The sequence below is a fragment of the Mus caroli genome, chromosome 11, assembly GCF_900094665.2.
Source record: "Mus caroli chromosome 11, CAROLI_EIJ_v1.1, whole genome shotgun sequence".
Taxonomy (NCBI): Eukaryota; Metazoa; Chordata; class Mammalia; order Rodentia; family Muridae; genus Mus; species Mus caroli.
In genome coordinates, this window is record NC_034580.1 from 53,506,105 (window position 1) to 53,522,871 (window position 16,767).

Consider the following 16,767-nt stretch of genomic DNA (forward strand, 5'->3'; position numbering starts at 1 on the left):
ATTCTGAAAGATTGCCTATGAGGTCCAATCTTCCACAGGCAGCCAGAGCATTTAAGACCTTAAAAGTCTTCCATAGATGCCAAAATGATATTGCTTTTCCACCTAAGTCTTCAATGTTAAGTGAGATTTATTTTTTGAGGCCAAAACCCAACTACCTTATAAATTCACAGTAAANTTACAGTTTCCAAAATGTGTTGGGAATCTGAGGTTTTAAAAGCCAAGGTTCATTTTTCTTGAAACACAGATTAAATAGCTTGATTCACTAGATATTAGCACTGTATTTAAAAGTTATTCATGGAGGCATAGTTGTGACTTTCTACCTGTTATCTCTAGGAGTCTTATCTTTATATTTTTGGGCAGGGTCATTTTCCATTCTTACTTAGTATTTCATTTTTGAGGAGAAATGCTAGGAAAGTGAAATGTGTATCTTTAAAACACAGTAACTCATGATGCAGTTAAAATTATGTTAGAGTTAAATTTATAAAAAGACAGGCAGTGCACGCATCGAGTCATCTGGAGGAAAAGATCACCATGATCGTCCTATTAAAAAGCTCAGCTTGATAGAAGACGGAATTCTGGCTTGGTCATAGCACACCCCGTTAGCTGACGAGAGAGGCTTGCAGTCAAGGAATTACTGAAGTAAAGCTGAATTCTCTGATGAATTTGCTATTGATCTTGATGAGGAGACCCTAGAGCAGTGATGCTCTTGCTGCTGAAGGTATGTATTGGGATTATTGGGTAACGTGTGTTGTTCTACCTGTAACCCATGCTCTTGAATTGAATCAACTCCTGGCTAGATGCACGTTCCAGCTATTGCTTTAAAAAATATTGGCAAGGTCAACATGTATGAGCACTGTCCATTGGTATTTTCGAGCATGCAAACCTTCTCACAAGTAGAAAGAACTGGGGCTCTCCCAGTTTTAGGGGGCAAGACTGCCATAAAATTTAATGCCATTTTCAGCATATTTAGAATATTTTCTGATTTCAAAAATTATTATGGTTTAATTTATTAATTACAGTGGTGCAATGTGATAATTTGACATGTGTCCAATGCATACAGTATGCAATGATAAATATCAGGCTAGTGGACATACTTTACTCTTATTCTAAATGACTCCTATACAGACTCTCATTGTTAAAAGATGTTGTGACAGGGATTCACAGGTGTGAGGAGCTCAAGTGTGTCTACTGCTCTGAGCTNCCCCTGCACACTCTGTCCTCCAAAAGGAAACAGCCACGTCTAAAACACATTGTGTGGCTGCTGCTGCTGCTGCTGCTGCTTCCACAGACTAAGCTTTGTCTTTAGAGGATGAGAAATCAAACGAGGTGATTTCCAACATATTGAACAAAAGCCAGAATTCTGCTCTTCCTGTAATGAAGAGAAAGGAAATTTTACCTTTTCCAATTTCTCAGCATTAAAAATCACTTTAACATGTAAGGATTCAGCAGACACTGACTGAGCTTCTAATAATGAGAAGCCAGGTCAGGGATGGTCATTGTGGCTCAGTCTCTATCCCAGCGCTCAGGAAGNTCAGGAAAGGATTGAAGTTGAGGACGAATCTGAGCTACTGAGCAAGAAGAGTGAGACCTAGCCTCAAAAGCCAATTAACTCAGGGTCACAGTGCTTGCCAAGGCCAGGCATTTGATCCCAGTAATACACAAAAGCACACATACAGACACACACACACAGACATACACACACAGACACACACGCACGCATGCACACACACATGCGCACAGATATAGACTATTGAAATCAGCATGCAATGCCACGCTTTCAGCAATGTCTACTGCCAGGGTCCAGGTAACACCTGACACTCAGGGTAATTGGGGAGCAAAATGAAGCTGCGGACAGTCTAGCGTTTTGTTGACTTAAGGAATAGTAGGGAGGTGCACATTAACCAAAGTCTTTATATAAAAAGTAATAATAATGTCCTATGTCGCACTATTAATTTCTCCTTAATTCTCTTTCATAAATCATATTTTTAGAGTTTGGAAAATGTTACTCACCCTCGGCTACTTTTAATTATGACAATTGCTTTATGCAACAGATGAACATTATATGTATAATGTAATAAAATACTTAATATAATTTCACATGATTTTTTTGCATTATGTAATCCTCTTGTAGACATAGTAGATCTTGTTAATTTTTAACATTGTACAATGATCTCAGTACTTCTCTCCTTTCCTCTACACATTCCGCTTTTTGATTTCCTGAGACTCTCCTGTCAATACCTTGTTCACATTGATAACAGAAATGAGTGAGAGAATGCTGCTGTCACAGAAGGAGACCCAACTTCAGCCTCTCACCAGAGAGGATCTGCAGCAGATATAGAAAATTTTCAGAGGATTACACAACTGCTAATTTTGTGATTATTTAAATTTTGTTCTGTGATTTTAAAAATGCTTATTCTTATTTCCTCAGTTAGAACTTATAAACAACCTTGGTTCAAAAGTGAGTCTGAAGACTCCATCCACATAGAAATGGAAAGGACAGAGAATCCAAAAGCCTGTTTCAAAGCTGAGTGTGCCAGGCATGCATGGAAAGAGCAACGCCTTTACAGTAATGCATACGACACAGCAGCTTAAGCAAAACTAAAAACATTAAAAATAACTGAAGAGGAATATTTTTAATACAGAAAGAAAGAGAGAGAGAGAAAGAGAAAGAGAGAGAGAAGTATGTGTATGCCCTAAAGAGAGAGTGCCCTAGAGCTATTCAGGAAAACTATCCTATGTAATAATTGTCATTTCCTCCTCAAGGACAGTCCTCACCAGGCCACGCCCTTTCCAGGGTGCATCTGCTCTGATGGTTCAGTCTAAGGCATGGAGACAGGAAACCACAGCTGTGGGACAGACTTCAGCTTGGTTGGCCTTTTCCAGTATGGACACATGGACACCTTCCTCTTCATACTGATCGCCATCCTCTTCGCAGTGGCTCTCATAGGCAACATCACACTGGTCCTCCTCATCAGGCTGGACCGAAGACTCCACACCCCCATGTACTTCCTCCTCAGCCAGCTCTCCATCATTGATATGATGTACATCTCCACCACTGTACCCAAGATGACAGCTAACTTCCTCTCAGACACCAAGGCCATTTCCTTTCTGGGCTGTGTGATCCAAGCCTTTGTGTTTCTGACCCTGGGTGGATCTGAAGCCCTCCTGCTGGGCTTCATGTCCTATGACAGGTATATAGCCATCTGCCGACCCTTGCACTACCCTGTGCTCATGAGCAGGAAGATCTGCTGCTCCATGGTTGCCAGTGCTTGGAGCAGCAGCTCCATCAATGCATTCATGCACACAGTATATGTATTTCAACTTCCATTCTGTGGCTCTAGGATGGTTAACCACTTTTTCTGTGAGGTTCCATCTCTCCTGCCACTGGTGTGTGAAGATACATCCCAGTATGAGCATACAGTCCTGGTGAGTGGACTTGTCATTCTGCTGCTCCCCTTCCTGGCCATCCTAGCTTCCTATGCTCGGGTGTTGGTTGTTGTACTCCAGATGGGTTCAGGGAAGGGACAGAGTAGAGCTGTGTCCACCTGCTCCTCACACCTGACTGTGGCCAGCCTGTTTTATGTCACTGGACTCTCCACCTACACCCAGCCACACTCCTTGCATTCTCCTGGAAGGGACAAAGTGGTGGCTGTGCTCTACTCAATCGTCACCCCTGTTCTGAACCCATTCATCTATAGCCTGAGGAACAAGGAGGTCATGGGGGCGCTGAGGAGACAAATGGGGTGATGGAGATTTACAGGGGACTTTGGGTCACCCTGTGAACTGATATGGAGGCTGGTCTTGAATGCTGCCTTGGACAGTTTGAGGATCCATATTCTGGTAGAAGTCCATCAGCTTGTCTCAGTGACTGAACAAGAGCACAATCCTTCGCTCACAGTGTCACACTGAGGTGATGGTCTAAATCTGAATGTTGGCTCTGAAGGAGATTGAAGGACCCTGGCCCTGGCCCTGACATCTCTGGCTGCCTGCCAGCCTGGGTTGGCTTTCCACAGCACCTCCTGCCCTGATGCAAGGCTCTCATACTGTGGGAGTCAGTACAGTGGCTGGCTGTCTCATTCTCTGGATGCTCTTTCTACAGTTTATGAGTACAGATGTACATTTGCAGATATTTTACATAAATCTGGGATATTTTACTGGCTTTCTTTGCAGGTGCAACTATTATATAAGAGTGTGTGGTTTTATACTGTGACATGTTTTAAGGACAATTCTGAGAGAAATATGGAAGGAGAGAAGTGAATGCTGGCTTTGATGCTTGTGCAACTATTACCACCTGAATAAGAATTCTGAGCTCTCCCGAGCTCTTTAACCATGTCTTGCTGACTCCCTTTATCAATATTCTTCCACAATTTCACCAGTGGCTTCGTAATAAACATCATCAATGGATCTGTCTGTCAGTATGCACTGTGTCTCTTTCCATGAACAGATGTTCAGTTGTATGTGGATCTCTCAGCAGGCACGCTAGCTTATGGTAAGGACATTCAGACAAGAAGACTCAGAATGGCAATGCTTTAACAAATCATGAACAATTTCTGTATTTTATCCTTGGCTAATATATAATAAATGCTGATAGCAATAATTTTATTTCAAGAAAATTTTCTGGAAATTGTGTGTGTGTGTGTGTGTGTGTGTGTGTGTGTGTGTGTGTGTGCATTGTATGTAGTCCTAACTATCCCGGAGGTCCCTATGTGGATCAAACTAGTTTTGCGAATAACGTTGTATGCCAGCATCCACAGATTTAAAGAAAACAATCACTGGCCTTTGTTTTTGTTTTATTTTGACACTAGAGATGCTTGTGTGCCACCATGTGGATCCTGGGAATCAAACCTGGGTCCTCTGGAGGAGCAGTCAGTGCTTTTAACTGTGAGCCATCTCTCTAGGTCCCCTGCATTCTTAAAATAGTCAAGTCATTGTCATGCAGTCCTAGATTCAATAAATGAAAACTTCTATGCACTATAGTACTGGTATAAGTAACATGACAAGTATTTCTCAGTGTTAAAATAGATATGTTGTGGGGCTTGAGTGTTGGTGTGGTCCTTAGTAGCACTGACTGCTCTTCCAGAGGCCTTGAGTTCAAATTCTAGCCCCCTTGTAAGGTAGCTCAGTAGCTCCAACTCCCCAGTATCTGAGGCTTCTGTCCTCCAGGAGTACTAATGTGCACATATCCATGTCTACATACACACTTATGCATCATCATCATCATCATGATGTATGGTATGAAATGTTTTAGAAATTTTTGTTGCTTCTTTGTAATGGGTTTCAATTATTAGAGTGATAATTTTAATGACACATAGAAACAACTCTTCTTGGCACTAATAAAAATTAATTGCACATATTGTCTCTGTGGCATCCCATTCCCCTTTTTGGGCTGAGTTATCCTGCCTCAGTGGGAAGAGGATGCACCCTGCCTTGCAGAGACTTGATGTACCAGGGTGAGGAGGTACCCAGGGGACCCCCACCTGCTCAGAGGAAAAGAGGAAGCGGGATTATAGAGGGATCATGTGAGCAGGAAATGGGAGGGGCAGCAATCAAGTGTAAATTGAATAAATAGATTAATTAATGGAAATAAAGGATGTACCCCACAAGTTGTACGTGCATACACGTGTATACATTTATATATTACATACTACATATGGATATATACATGTGTGTGACAATGATTATCAATGAAAGGAAGCTATCAAATTGAAACTGGTGAATGTGGATAGAGTTTGAGGGAAGAAAGTGAAGAGCGAATGTAAAATATATTGAAATTTTTAAGTGAAAGTGAATTTATCCAGAGATACCATACAGAGGAGAAAAATAGTGCTCTCCAAAGACCTGGGCTATTTAATAGAAATCTAAGTGTCAAGCAGTGTCAAGCACAGGATACCTCCCTCAACCTGACTTAGTTTTCTGTTTCTGTGACAAAACTCCATGAGTGTCACTGGAGAGATGGCTCAGTGGTTAAGAGCACTTCCTGTTCTTCCAAACAGATCTGGGTTCAGTTTCTAGCACTAATTCACAGCTCACAACTTCCTGAAACTTGATTTCCAGAGTGCCTGACACCCTCACATCAATGCAGATAAAATAAAAGTTTAAAAAAAAAAAAGGAATTGCATCCTCCATGAATGGCTGGCTTTTGCTCTTTTCTTGTCGTTTATGTGATCCATAAGCTCTCTCTAAACTGAAAGCCTGAGGTTGCTACGTATCCTCAATACTCTCACCTCACGTGTCCGCCATTGCTGTGATTCCAGGGTCATCTGTCCCTACAGATCCTACGTTTGAACCCTCTATCCTCAGTGACAATGGTTGGGGGGAGATTTGGAACCTTTATGCTATGGAGCCTCAGTGAAGTGGGTCACTAGGATGGACCTTCAGGATGTGGACCTTACTTCCTGTCCTGGGCTCTGCTTGCTGAGTGCAGCTGCAATTAGAAAAGCCAGTCTCCCGTCCGAACCACCATGCAGTCCCTCCTGGCTTCCATGTCTTCCCAATCCTCATGGCCATGTTCCTCTGGGACTGCAAACCAAGAAACTTTCTCCCTCAAGGTGCTTTTTCATTAGGGTATTTTGTCACAGCACCAGGAAATGAAACCAATACAGGAATTGGTACCAAGTGTCAGAACCATTGATGGAGAAAACCTGACTATGCAGTTTTGGGGACTCTGGTAGTGTCTTCTGCCTGGAATGGAGAATTTAGTACTTTTAGGATACAAAAGCCTCAGTGTACTGGAAGCAGAACTCAGTGCAGCATTTGGTGGAAGCTCAGAGACAAGACCTTTGAGAAAAATGTGGGCTGTGGACACCTAGCTTATGACATTTCAGAGGAGAACAAAGACTCTACCAGGAAGTAAATAGACCCCAGCGATTCACATGATATTTTGGCCAAGAGTCTGCCTTCATTATGCCCATGTCTTGAGGTCATGAGTGATGTCAGATGTACAACTAAGCAATTTCTTCCAGCTCTTCTGCTGTTTCTGGAAATCAGATCTTTGACTTTACCAATTTCCCACTGTCTTCCTCAGGAAGCACACATTTCCACAGGTCAGAAGGCTTTCCTACCACAGTTTGCCTCAATCTCAGTGTCCCATCTTCAGAACCACTGGCATAGAGTTCACCATCAGGACTGAATCTCACACTGAATGAGACCAACGTGACGTTTGTAGGATTCTAATTCTCCTCCACTATTATAAAAGTACTTATACAGTTTAAAGCTTCTCCACCTGCAACAAAAAATTCCTTCTCTGGATGAAGAGATGCAGAACTGATGGTCGCAGGAGCTTCAAAGGATTTAATTGGCTCCGGACTTTAATAACCAAGTCCGGAAAGTAATAACCAAGATCTCTCCCTCAGGAATATATTTTGTGCTGCTAACAGACATATTACATTTTAAGATTTCACTTCTGTCATTGTGGCATGATGCCAGAGCCAAACAGTTTTATCATCAGCTGAAAGGATCGATTTATCTTCATTGCACCACAGACCTTTTTAATATCGGAAGTGTGACCATTAATTTCCTTAGGTTCTGCTTCAGGTTTTTCAAGTCGTGTATGTGCAACAGTTTATCCTGTCCCCAGTAAGCAGGTAACTGCTATCCTGTGTGAAATTCAGTCTTGACAATGTGCTGATGAACCAGGGTCATCAATTCATCTCCTGAGACAGCATCACACACTCTGTGATGTCTGCAGCTGCTGTAGCAGTTTTGGTGGCATCTTTATTATTCAATGTTGTACCCCAAACAGCACCTTTATGACCCAAATAAAGTTCCAATCTAGTCTCCTGTATCTCCCTGGTGTAGCATAGGTTTGCCATCTTTGCAAGCACTGATCAGAAAGCAGCCTTTAGGCGTGATGCCACTGAAGGACAAATCCACCACAGCCGGCATATGGCCTGAGCAAGTGATCGGAGTCTGCCTCATGGCCACGCCGAGCAGAGACCAAGGGTTGCGGTCCTCACCCTCCTTCTCTGCCTTAAGTGCCCCAGGCTGCTTAACCTCCCCCGGCCTCGCACCCCCAAACCCAGACATTCATTCCCAGGTCGGGTCAGGAGTCCCTGCAACGCTCACTCCATCACAAAGGAATTTGATTGTGTTCTTACATTGGCCTTTAGCCACTTGGTTGTCCCTGGTGTTGCTAGGCCTTGTAGTGCTTGATGACAGTAGGCCTCTGGGATTGCAGTTAAAGCTGGTATTTCCTGATGGCAGTAGACATCTGGGATTGCAGGTGGAGGTATGGACTGGAAATTGGATTGTAGAGGCGACAGGGCAGACCTCATGTATTCTTGGATTTCTGGGGGACACAGATTGGGGTCTGGGGATTTCACTTGGTTGTCTTGGTTAACAGCAGGCCCCAAGATGGCGCCCGGGACTGCTGCCAAGTCTTATGACTGGCACCTGACTTCCTCATATCCTGGGGTGATGGGGAGTGGACGAGAGGGCATAAAGGGGGATGGCCGAGAGAGGTCGGGGATTCTTCTTTTTCCTGCACATTGTGAAGTTCCTGAATAAACTGCCTTGAGAAGGACATCGGTTTCGTCGCTTCTTTTCTGCTGATCAGAGTTGGTAGTGGTAGCGACCAGTGCTGGAACCTGTACAGGGACGTGAGGAGTCCAGAACTCTCGGCAGTCAGGGTAGCCGGTTGGAAAGCTCCCCGGTAAGTGGGATGATTCAGGTTCTCGGTTAGAGATTATTAGGTTCCCGGATTAGGGACTATTAAGGTTCTTGGAGTGAGACAATTAAAGTTACACCTAGCACTATGGGAAACACAATGTCAGGACATTCTGTTCGTCAGGCCTTAAAAGACCTCCTAAAGGTGAAAGGAATTGGGCTGAAAAAGGAAACCCTAGAAAAATTTCTGAAAGCGGTAGATCAGGCCATGGTTCCCAGTCTCTGGTCACCTTACTGGACCGAGCTGGGAGAAGTTAGGAAAAGATTTGAAGTTTGCAGAGGAACAGGGAATCCTCGCAAAAAGGGTTCTACCGGTATGGAAGTTAATTCGCAATTGTATAGAGGACAAGGAAAGATGCGGAGCTGAGCTGCAGAAGGGGAATGAGGCTTTGAACCAAGTAAGAGAGGAGAGATCACAGAAGTGACATGTCCGAAGATGACTTGGAAAGCATAGCGGACAGTTTAAAAAAAGTGAAAGTAAAAGTGCAGCCATCAGCTCCTGGCCACCTAGTTATGCTCCCGAAGGCGCCACAGGGCATAGTTTGCATCCAGAAGCATGGCGAGAGCTAAGTGCTCACTGCTTCCCAGCTTTCCAGGATGCTCAAGGAGCTCGATTCCATGAGCCACTAGATTGGAAGGTAACTCAAAGACTGGCAGAAGGGGTACGAGCCTACAGGGTCAGTGCTGCTTTCATTATTGCTCAACTTGAATCTCTGCATCGCTATTGTCTAACTCCCAGCAATTGGCAGAATCTGGCACGAGACTGTCTTTCCCCTGGACAGCATCTTGACTGGAAAGCATTCTTTATAGAATATTCAGGTGAACAGGCCGCTCAGAATGCAAGTGCAGGGCAAGCGGCCTGGGATCAGGATATGTTATTAGGTCAAGGAAGATTCGCCGCTGCACAGATTAACTACCCTATACAAGTTTATGAACAAATTAATAAAATAAGAGGTAAGGCTTGGAAGTCCCTCTCTAACACGGGAGAGGTTAGTGGTAATTTAACAAAAAACCTTCAAGGACCCCAGGAGCTATTTGCAGACTTTGTGGCCAGGGTGGCAGGAAGGGTATTTGGAGATCCTGATACGGCAATGCCATTAGTGAAACAGCTGATTTTTGAAAAATGTACAAAGGAATGTAGACAAGCCATTAACCCATATAAACATCGGGGGCTTGAGGTATGGATGAAGATCTGTAGAGAGGTAGGAGGCCCGTTAGCTAACACAGGACTGGCTGCTGCAGTTGTGCAGGTCTCCCAAGGAAAGAATGGGTCCAGGAATACAGGCTGTTTTCAAATGCGAGGAACCTGGTCATATAAGGTGACAATGCCCGCAACAGACTGGAACGGGATGCCAGCGGCCTCTGGTACCTGGACTTTGTCCAAAATGTAAAAAGGGAAATCATTGGGCCCATGAGTGTCGCTCAGTGAAGGATATTCATGGGCAGCCAATCGAGCATGACGGTGCTCGGCCAAAAAAGGGGAGACGGGGGCCCCGACCTCAAATATATGGGGCAGTCACAGAGGGATGGCCCAATTTGAGACCACCAATGCAGTGGAACAACCCAGGAGGGCCACAAGAGGAAGCACAGGGCTCGACCTCAGTTCTGCCACCTGACTGGTATTAGCCTCCCGTATGGGGGTCCAGCTAGTGGATTCAGATTTCAAAGGCCCTCTACCAGCAGATATAGTAGGGTTGATCTTAGGAAGGAGCTCTGTAACAATGCAGGGCCTGATAGTCCATCCTGGAGTCATAGATTCAGATTATACGTGACAAGTCAAGATCATGGTCTCTTCACCTAGGAGCATAGTAGCCATCTCCCCCAGAGATTGCATAGCTCAGTTGCTTTTATTACCTAGTTGTCATTCTCAGTTCCCAGCTAAGGAGGAAGAAAGAGGGGACAAGGATTTGGCTCTACTGGCACTTCTGCCATTTTTTGCTCCCTAGATTTAGATGAAAGACCGTTATTGCAGCTTATAATAGAGGGAAAATCTATTTCTGGGCTGTTGGACACTGGCGCAGATCGCAGTATCATCAGCGTCAAGGATTGGCCCTCGAGTTGGTCACGTCAGTGATCAGAGCAAACCCTGAGAAGACTTGGATATGCTCAGATGCCAGAAATTAGTTCTCACCATCTACGTTGGAGTGACAAGGAAGGGCAGTCAGGGCATTTCCAGCCCTATGTGCTGCCTGTCCTTATTTCATTATGGGAGCATGATTTGATGAAAAAGATGGGTTTTAAACTGAACAATGAAGAACCATATACCACCCAAGCCCAGCGAATGATGTTGCATTTGGGATATAAGCTTGGTAAAGGTTTGGGTCGCTATTTACAAGGTAGACTATCCCTGATACTATTGAGAGGAAGAATGACGGAGCCAGTTTGGGTTTTTCCTAGGGGCCACTGAGGGAGCTCTACCCATTACTTGGAAGACTGAGGAACCAGTGTGGGTTCCTCAGTGGCCACTACCCTCAGAGAAATTAACAGCAGCACAAGAGCTGGTTAGGGAACAGTTGAACCTAGGCCATATCAGACCCTCTACTCCCCTCTGGAATACCCCGATTTTTATTATCAAGAAAAAGTCGGGAAAATGGAGGTTATTACATAATTTGAGAGAAATTAATAATAATTAATTTTTTGTCCAACACATTCGAGCTCATACAGGTTTGCCTGGCCCTTTAACAGAGGGCAATGATTTGGTTGATAAAGCTGCTAGAGCTGCTTCTGCCTTTTTGATTCAAACACCTGTAGAACTGGCTCATGAATTTCATTCACAGTTTCATGTGAATTCCAAAACACTTTCTTCTCGATTTCATATTACTAGAGCAGAGGTAAGGGATATTGTTATGGCTTACAAAGCCTGTGCCCCCCTATTGCCTCAGGCGAGTGTGGGAGTAAACCCTCGCAGCCTGCTTCCCCTCCACATTTGGCAGGTTATTGTTTTGGGAAGTATAATTTACTTATTTGTGTGTTTGTGTTCCTGTATTCATGAATGTACACATGTTGGGGAAGAGGAGTATGGAACCATGAACACACATATAGACACAATCTCTCTCTCTCTCTCTCTCTCTCTCTCTCTCTCTCTCTCTCTCTCTCACACACACACACACACACACACACACACACACACACACACACACAGAAGACAGAAGATGGTCATATCTCCTCTTCTTTCATTCTTTACTTCCTCCTTTGAGGCAGAGACTCTCCCTGAACCTGCAAATAATGTTTGGTCAGCTAAACTGGACTAGCCAGCACCAGTCATCCTCCTGTCTCTGCCCAGCTAGGAGCTGGGGTACAGGTGTGAGTAGGATACCAGCCTTGGTATATGGGTGCTGAGATGCCAGTGCTGGTCATCATGAGTACTGTAACCCTGCTGAGCCACCTCACCATCCAAGGATTTGTTACTGAATATTTTCTTCTGTAGCATTGCCAAACCACTTGTACAAACCCTAGGGCTTTCCAGATGGTGGGTTGAGAGACTCCTCAGAACACAATTCACTTTATATTCTGCTTCTTGAGATAAGATCCAAAACTACTTGTCTTTTCACATCTAGACATATCTTCAGCCCAAACCCTTGGTTAGCATTCACTGTAAATGAAGATTCCTGCCATGGGTGCTGTTATAAAGTGTTGTATAGTGCACATGCTAGGAACCTAGGAACCAGCTGCCTATGAGGCAGGCAGAACCCACATTGGCTTCCTCTGGATCTCAACTCCAGTTGTCACTCTGCCCAGGTCCCTGCTTCTTTCTCATTTTCCAATTGAGCAAGGGTCACTGATGTCACCCCAGTATGCAAGGATGATCATTCCATTCAATCTTACTGCAATTCAATAAAATAACTTGGTTGCAGTAGGGAGAGATTAAGTGGGCACTTAGAGACAGCCCAATCCATTCTCCACTGGATACAATGAAGTATCAGCACATCTGAGTGTACCTGCGACTTTGAGAAGTTTGAGTCTACCTCAGTTATCAAGTGGTTATCAGGGGTAGGTGCTGTAATACTGGAACATACCAAAGCCTGGATTATTCGACTCCTAAAATATCATACGGTTGCTTTTGGGTTATCTATACCTTTCAGATCATTACTTATGAGCAGCTGTGTGTATCTCACATGAACATTAGAACCAGAATTTTCAAATTTCCAATTGTAACTGTTAGTAATTCAAACAAACTTTTGAAAATTAATTCTGAACTCTATTTTAAGTCCTTTTCTGAAATGGAATGCAGACAGCAGTTCTAATGAAACACATATTCTGTCACAGTGTGTTTAATTGTGGATGGGAGACTAGTTTTCCCAGAAGGTCTGAGACAGAACTCCTGTGAGTCTCAACCTTCATCAGGTAGCCAGACCCTTGGAGACATCCAACGCATTTGCCAGGGTTAGAAAAATGACAGTTTTTTTTTTATTTCAATTCTATTTTCCACTCAGGATTTAGTGCTGACTGAAGGTCTATTTATATAAGGCGAAAGGAACCGCTTCCAAATTCACAGAACAGGAGTGGTTCCTAAAACACGGTTGAGATTAGAGGCCATGGGAGTGTAGCCTTTCTACTTCAGATGACTTGGCTCAGGTGAATACATCCCTCAGAACACATCACTTTCCTTTCCTGTTTGGTAAAAACAAAGGATCACAAATATCATAATTTCCTTTCAAAGGTCATCGAGGAAGGCATGGGCGCACTGTCTAGTAACTGTGTCTCAGTGGGGTGAACTGTCAGGAAGTTAGCCCTTGCAGGTTTCTTTCCCTATCACCTTTCTAGAGAGAAGATTTTTCTGCAACCAAGAGGCTGTATAGACCACAGTTGAGTTATTATGAATGGGTTATCCTAGGATATGGCACAAAACCCATATCCCTAGAAATCTGGAAGAAAGGGCCATGTTCAAAGCTCAGGTGGGTGGAGACCAGAAGCTTTGTTGCTGGCACATCCCTTAAGCTGTCAAGGAGCCCTGCAGCCAGTGAAGCATTGAAGTGAAGCAGAACTGAGTGAGGATTATTGAGAAGTCACAACTTGTTCTCCACTGCTGGTTCAGGTATGTCTGACAGTCATCACCCTGTACTGCACACTGCATCCTTTTCTTCTTGGCTCATGTTCTGATTTAGATTCATTCCAGGCTTGAATTATTTTTAGGTATTGCTTTAAAAATATGTGCATTGTGAAAGTGACTGCGTAGCCATCTCACAGTTTTAGAGGTGAGAGCTGAGGCTCAGTGTTCCCACATGGGAACACAGGCATGCAGTCTAGCAAATTCTTCCCTTAAGGAGGACCAGGCAGAGTCACAGGGTTCCTTCTTGGGGTATAGAAAGACATCTCTTTTTTTTTGTTTAGACCTCAGTTTTTAAAACTAGCGTTATCCTAGAATTATATATTCCACCATATTCCTGATATGCAGCAGATTCTACTGCATTTCTAAAATACTTTTAAAATAGCAAGGGTTTAATTCACTGCATATAGTAAATATTTGTATAATTCATGGTGCATTTAATTCTACTGTTGGCTTGAGTGTTTTTTAACTTTCCTGTGAAGTTGCTGTTTCCACATCCCTAGTTGCACCATTTGTCCAGTTCCTGGGCGCCTTGATGAGTTACTGACCATGGTTAAACCATTGCATAGTAGAAGCCTGAGACATCTGTCTTCAAATTCATACTAAACATGCAGGCCAGTGACACAGACCTGTGTGCCTGGCGAGGCTGTGAGAAAAGGCAGTGCTGTAATGGAGGCATCTCCAAGCTGCTGCTCATTTTGTTGATAGTAAACTCTTTGCTGAGTCTGTGATGGTCAGGAAAAATGCCGAATCACCTCATCTCTCTCTGTAAGGTTTGAGGCTGGCTGACAATTCAAATAGACGGTGCTATGTGTGGCTGAACTCATGCTTCTACCCTTAGCTGTGACCCCACAGGCAAATAGATCTGGATCACCACCCTATAGCTATGGTGCAGGACATTGCAATGTGCTTAGCATGACATTTATTGTGGTGTGATAAACTGTTTCTCAGGGTTTTTTAAATTCATTTTTTATTGTAATTTACTCATTATTGACATAGAGTGTGTTGACTTGTTGCATGGCAAACTTCAAGTTGTTAATTTATTCTATGTTGAGTTCAAGTAATGCATGCAGGACTAGGGATTTAGTTCAGCTGGAAAGTGTTCATGTATCCTGCAGCAAAGCTTTGTTTGATCCAGTATTTCATAATGTGGGTGTGATAGTGCACACTTGTAATCCTAACACATGGGAGACAGAGGCAGGAGGATAACAAGATTGTGATTTTATTTTATGATTGTGGCTACATGGTGTTCCAAAACCAACATGAGCTACACAAAATTGTATCAAAAAAAAAAGCCTTTTAAAAGTTCTTTCTGGCCTGGTGTGGTAGTGCACGCCTTTAATCCCAGCACTCGGGAGGCAGAGGCAGGCTGATTTCTGAGTTCGAGGCCAGCCTGGTCTACAAAGTGAGTTCCAGGACAGCCAGGGCTATACAGACAAACCCTGTCCTAAAAAACAAAAACAAAAAACAAAACAAAAAAATTGAAAGTCCTTTCTCTGGTAAGAAGAGCTGATTGTGACATGAATCCCTTACAAAGAGCTTGGGGTATTTCTATTCATGAAGACCTTGATCAGAAGAGCTTGCAGACCTCAAACATGAGAAATGACCAGGAGAAATGAAGGGGATAGAGAAGAGATCCCATGACTTAATGCATGCATGCTGCATGCACCCTCTGAAACAAAAGCCTGACATTAGAATGTGTAACTATTGCCTATTTTGCAGAAATTATAATAAATAAAAATAACTAAAAGAACTGCTTTTCAATAGATGAAAGTGTAAAAGAAGGATAGAAGTGTGCCCTACAGCTAGTCCAGAAATGTATCCTCAAGGACAGTCCTCACCAGGCCACGCCCTTTCCATAGTGCATCTGCTCTGATGGTTCAGTCTAAGCCATGGGAACAGGAAATCACAGCTGCGGGACAGACTTCACCTTGGTTGGTCTTTTCCAGTATGGACACATGGACACCTTCCTCTTCACAGTCATCTCCATAATCTTTGCAGTGGCTCTCATAGGCAACATCACACTGGTCCTCCTCATAAGGCTGGACCGAAGACTCCACACCCCCATGTACTTCTTCCTCAGCCAGCTTTCCATCATCGACATGATGTGCATATCTACCACTGTGCCCAAGATGGGAGCTAACTTCCTCTCAGACACCAAGGCCATTTCCATTTTAGGATGTGAGATCCAAGTCTTTATGTTTATGAGTCTTGCTGGGTGTGAAGCTCTCCTGCTGGGCTTCATGTCCTATGACAGGTATATAGCCATCTGCCAGCCCTTGCACTACCCTGTGCTCATGAGCAGGAAGATCTGCTGCTCCATGGTCGCCGGTGCCTGGAGCAGCAGCTCCATCAATGCTTTAGCGCATACAGTGTATGTGTTTCAACTTCCTTTCTGTGGCTCTAGGATAGTTAACCACTTTTTCTGTGAGGTTCCATCTCTCTTGCCACTTGTGTGTGAAGACACATCCCAATATGAGCATATGATTGTCATGAGTGTCCTTGTCCTTGTGTTGCTCCCCTTCCTGGCCATCCTAGCTTCCTATGCTCGGGTGTTGGTTGTTGTATTCCAGATGGGTTCAGGGCAGGGACAGAGTAGAGCTGTGTCCACCTGCTCCTCACACCTAACTGTGGCTAGTCTGTTCTATGTCACTGGTCTCTGCACCTACACCCAGCCACACTCCTTGCATTCTCCTGGAAGGGACAAAGTGGTGGCTGTGCTCTACTCAATCGTCACCCCTGTTCTGAACCCATTCATCTACAGCCTGAGGAACAAGGAGGTCATGGGGGCACTGAGGAGACAAAGGGGGTGATGGAGATTTACATGGGACTTTGGGGTGGACTGATCTAAAGTTAGTCTTGTACACTCTCTGGAATGATTTCAGGATTGATATTCTGGTGGAAGCTTATCAGCTTGTCTTGCTGAATGAACGAGAACCGGAACCTTTGCCCACAGTGTCACACCGGGTTGATGGTTTGATCTGAATGTTGGCTCCTGGGGATACGGAAGGACTTTGTCTTTGTCCCTGCCATCTCTGGCTGCCCATCAGCCTAGG

At 44.0% G+C, this 16,767-nt stretch overlaps 2 protein-coding genes and 1 pseudogene across 2 annotated transcripts; 2 read left to right on the plus strand and 1 right to left on the minus strand.

The window, feature by feature from the left end:
* Positions 1 to 2,826: 2,826 nt before the first annotated feature.
* LOC110305450 (olfactory receptor 2AK2-like) lies at positions 2,827 to 3,747 on the plus strand. Its single transcript, XM_021177440.1, has one exon. It carries the CDS (start codon positions 2,827 to 2,829, stop codon positions 3,745 to 3,747), a length of 921 nt encoding a protein of 306 aa, XP_021033099.1.
* Positions 3,748 to 6,944: 3,197 nt separating this feature from the next.
* On the minus strand, positions 6,945 to 8,025 carry LOC110304494 (annotated as a pseudogene).
* Positions 8,026 to 15,603: 7,578 nt separating this feature from the next.
* On the plus strand, positions 15,604 to 16,524 carry LOC110305449 (olfactory receptor 2AK2-like). Its single transcript, XM_021177438.1, has one exon. The coding sequence runs from the start codon at positions 15,604 to 15,606 to the stop codon at positions 16,522 to 16,524; it is 921 nt and encodes a 306-aa protein (XP_021033097.1).
* Positions 16,525 to 16,767: the final 243 nt, after the last annotated feature.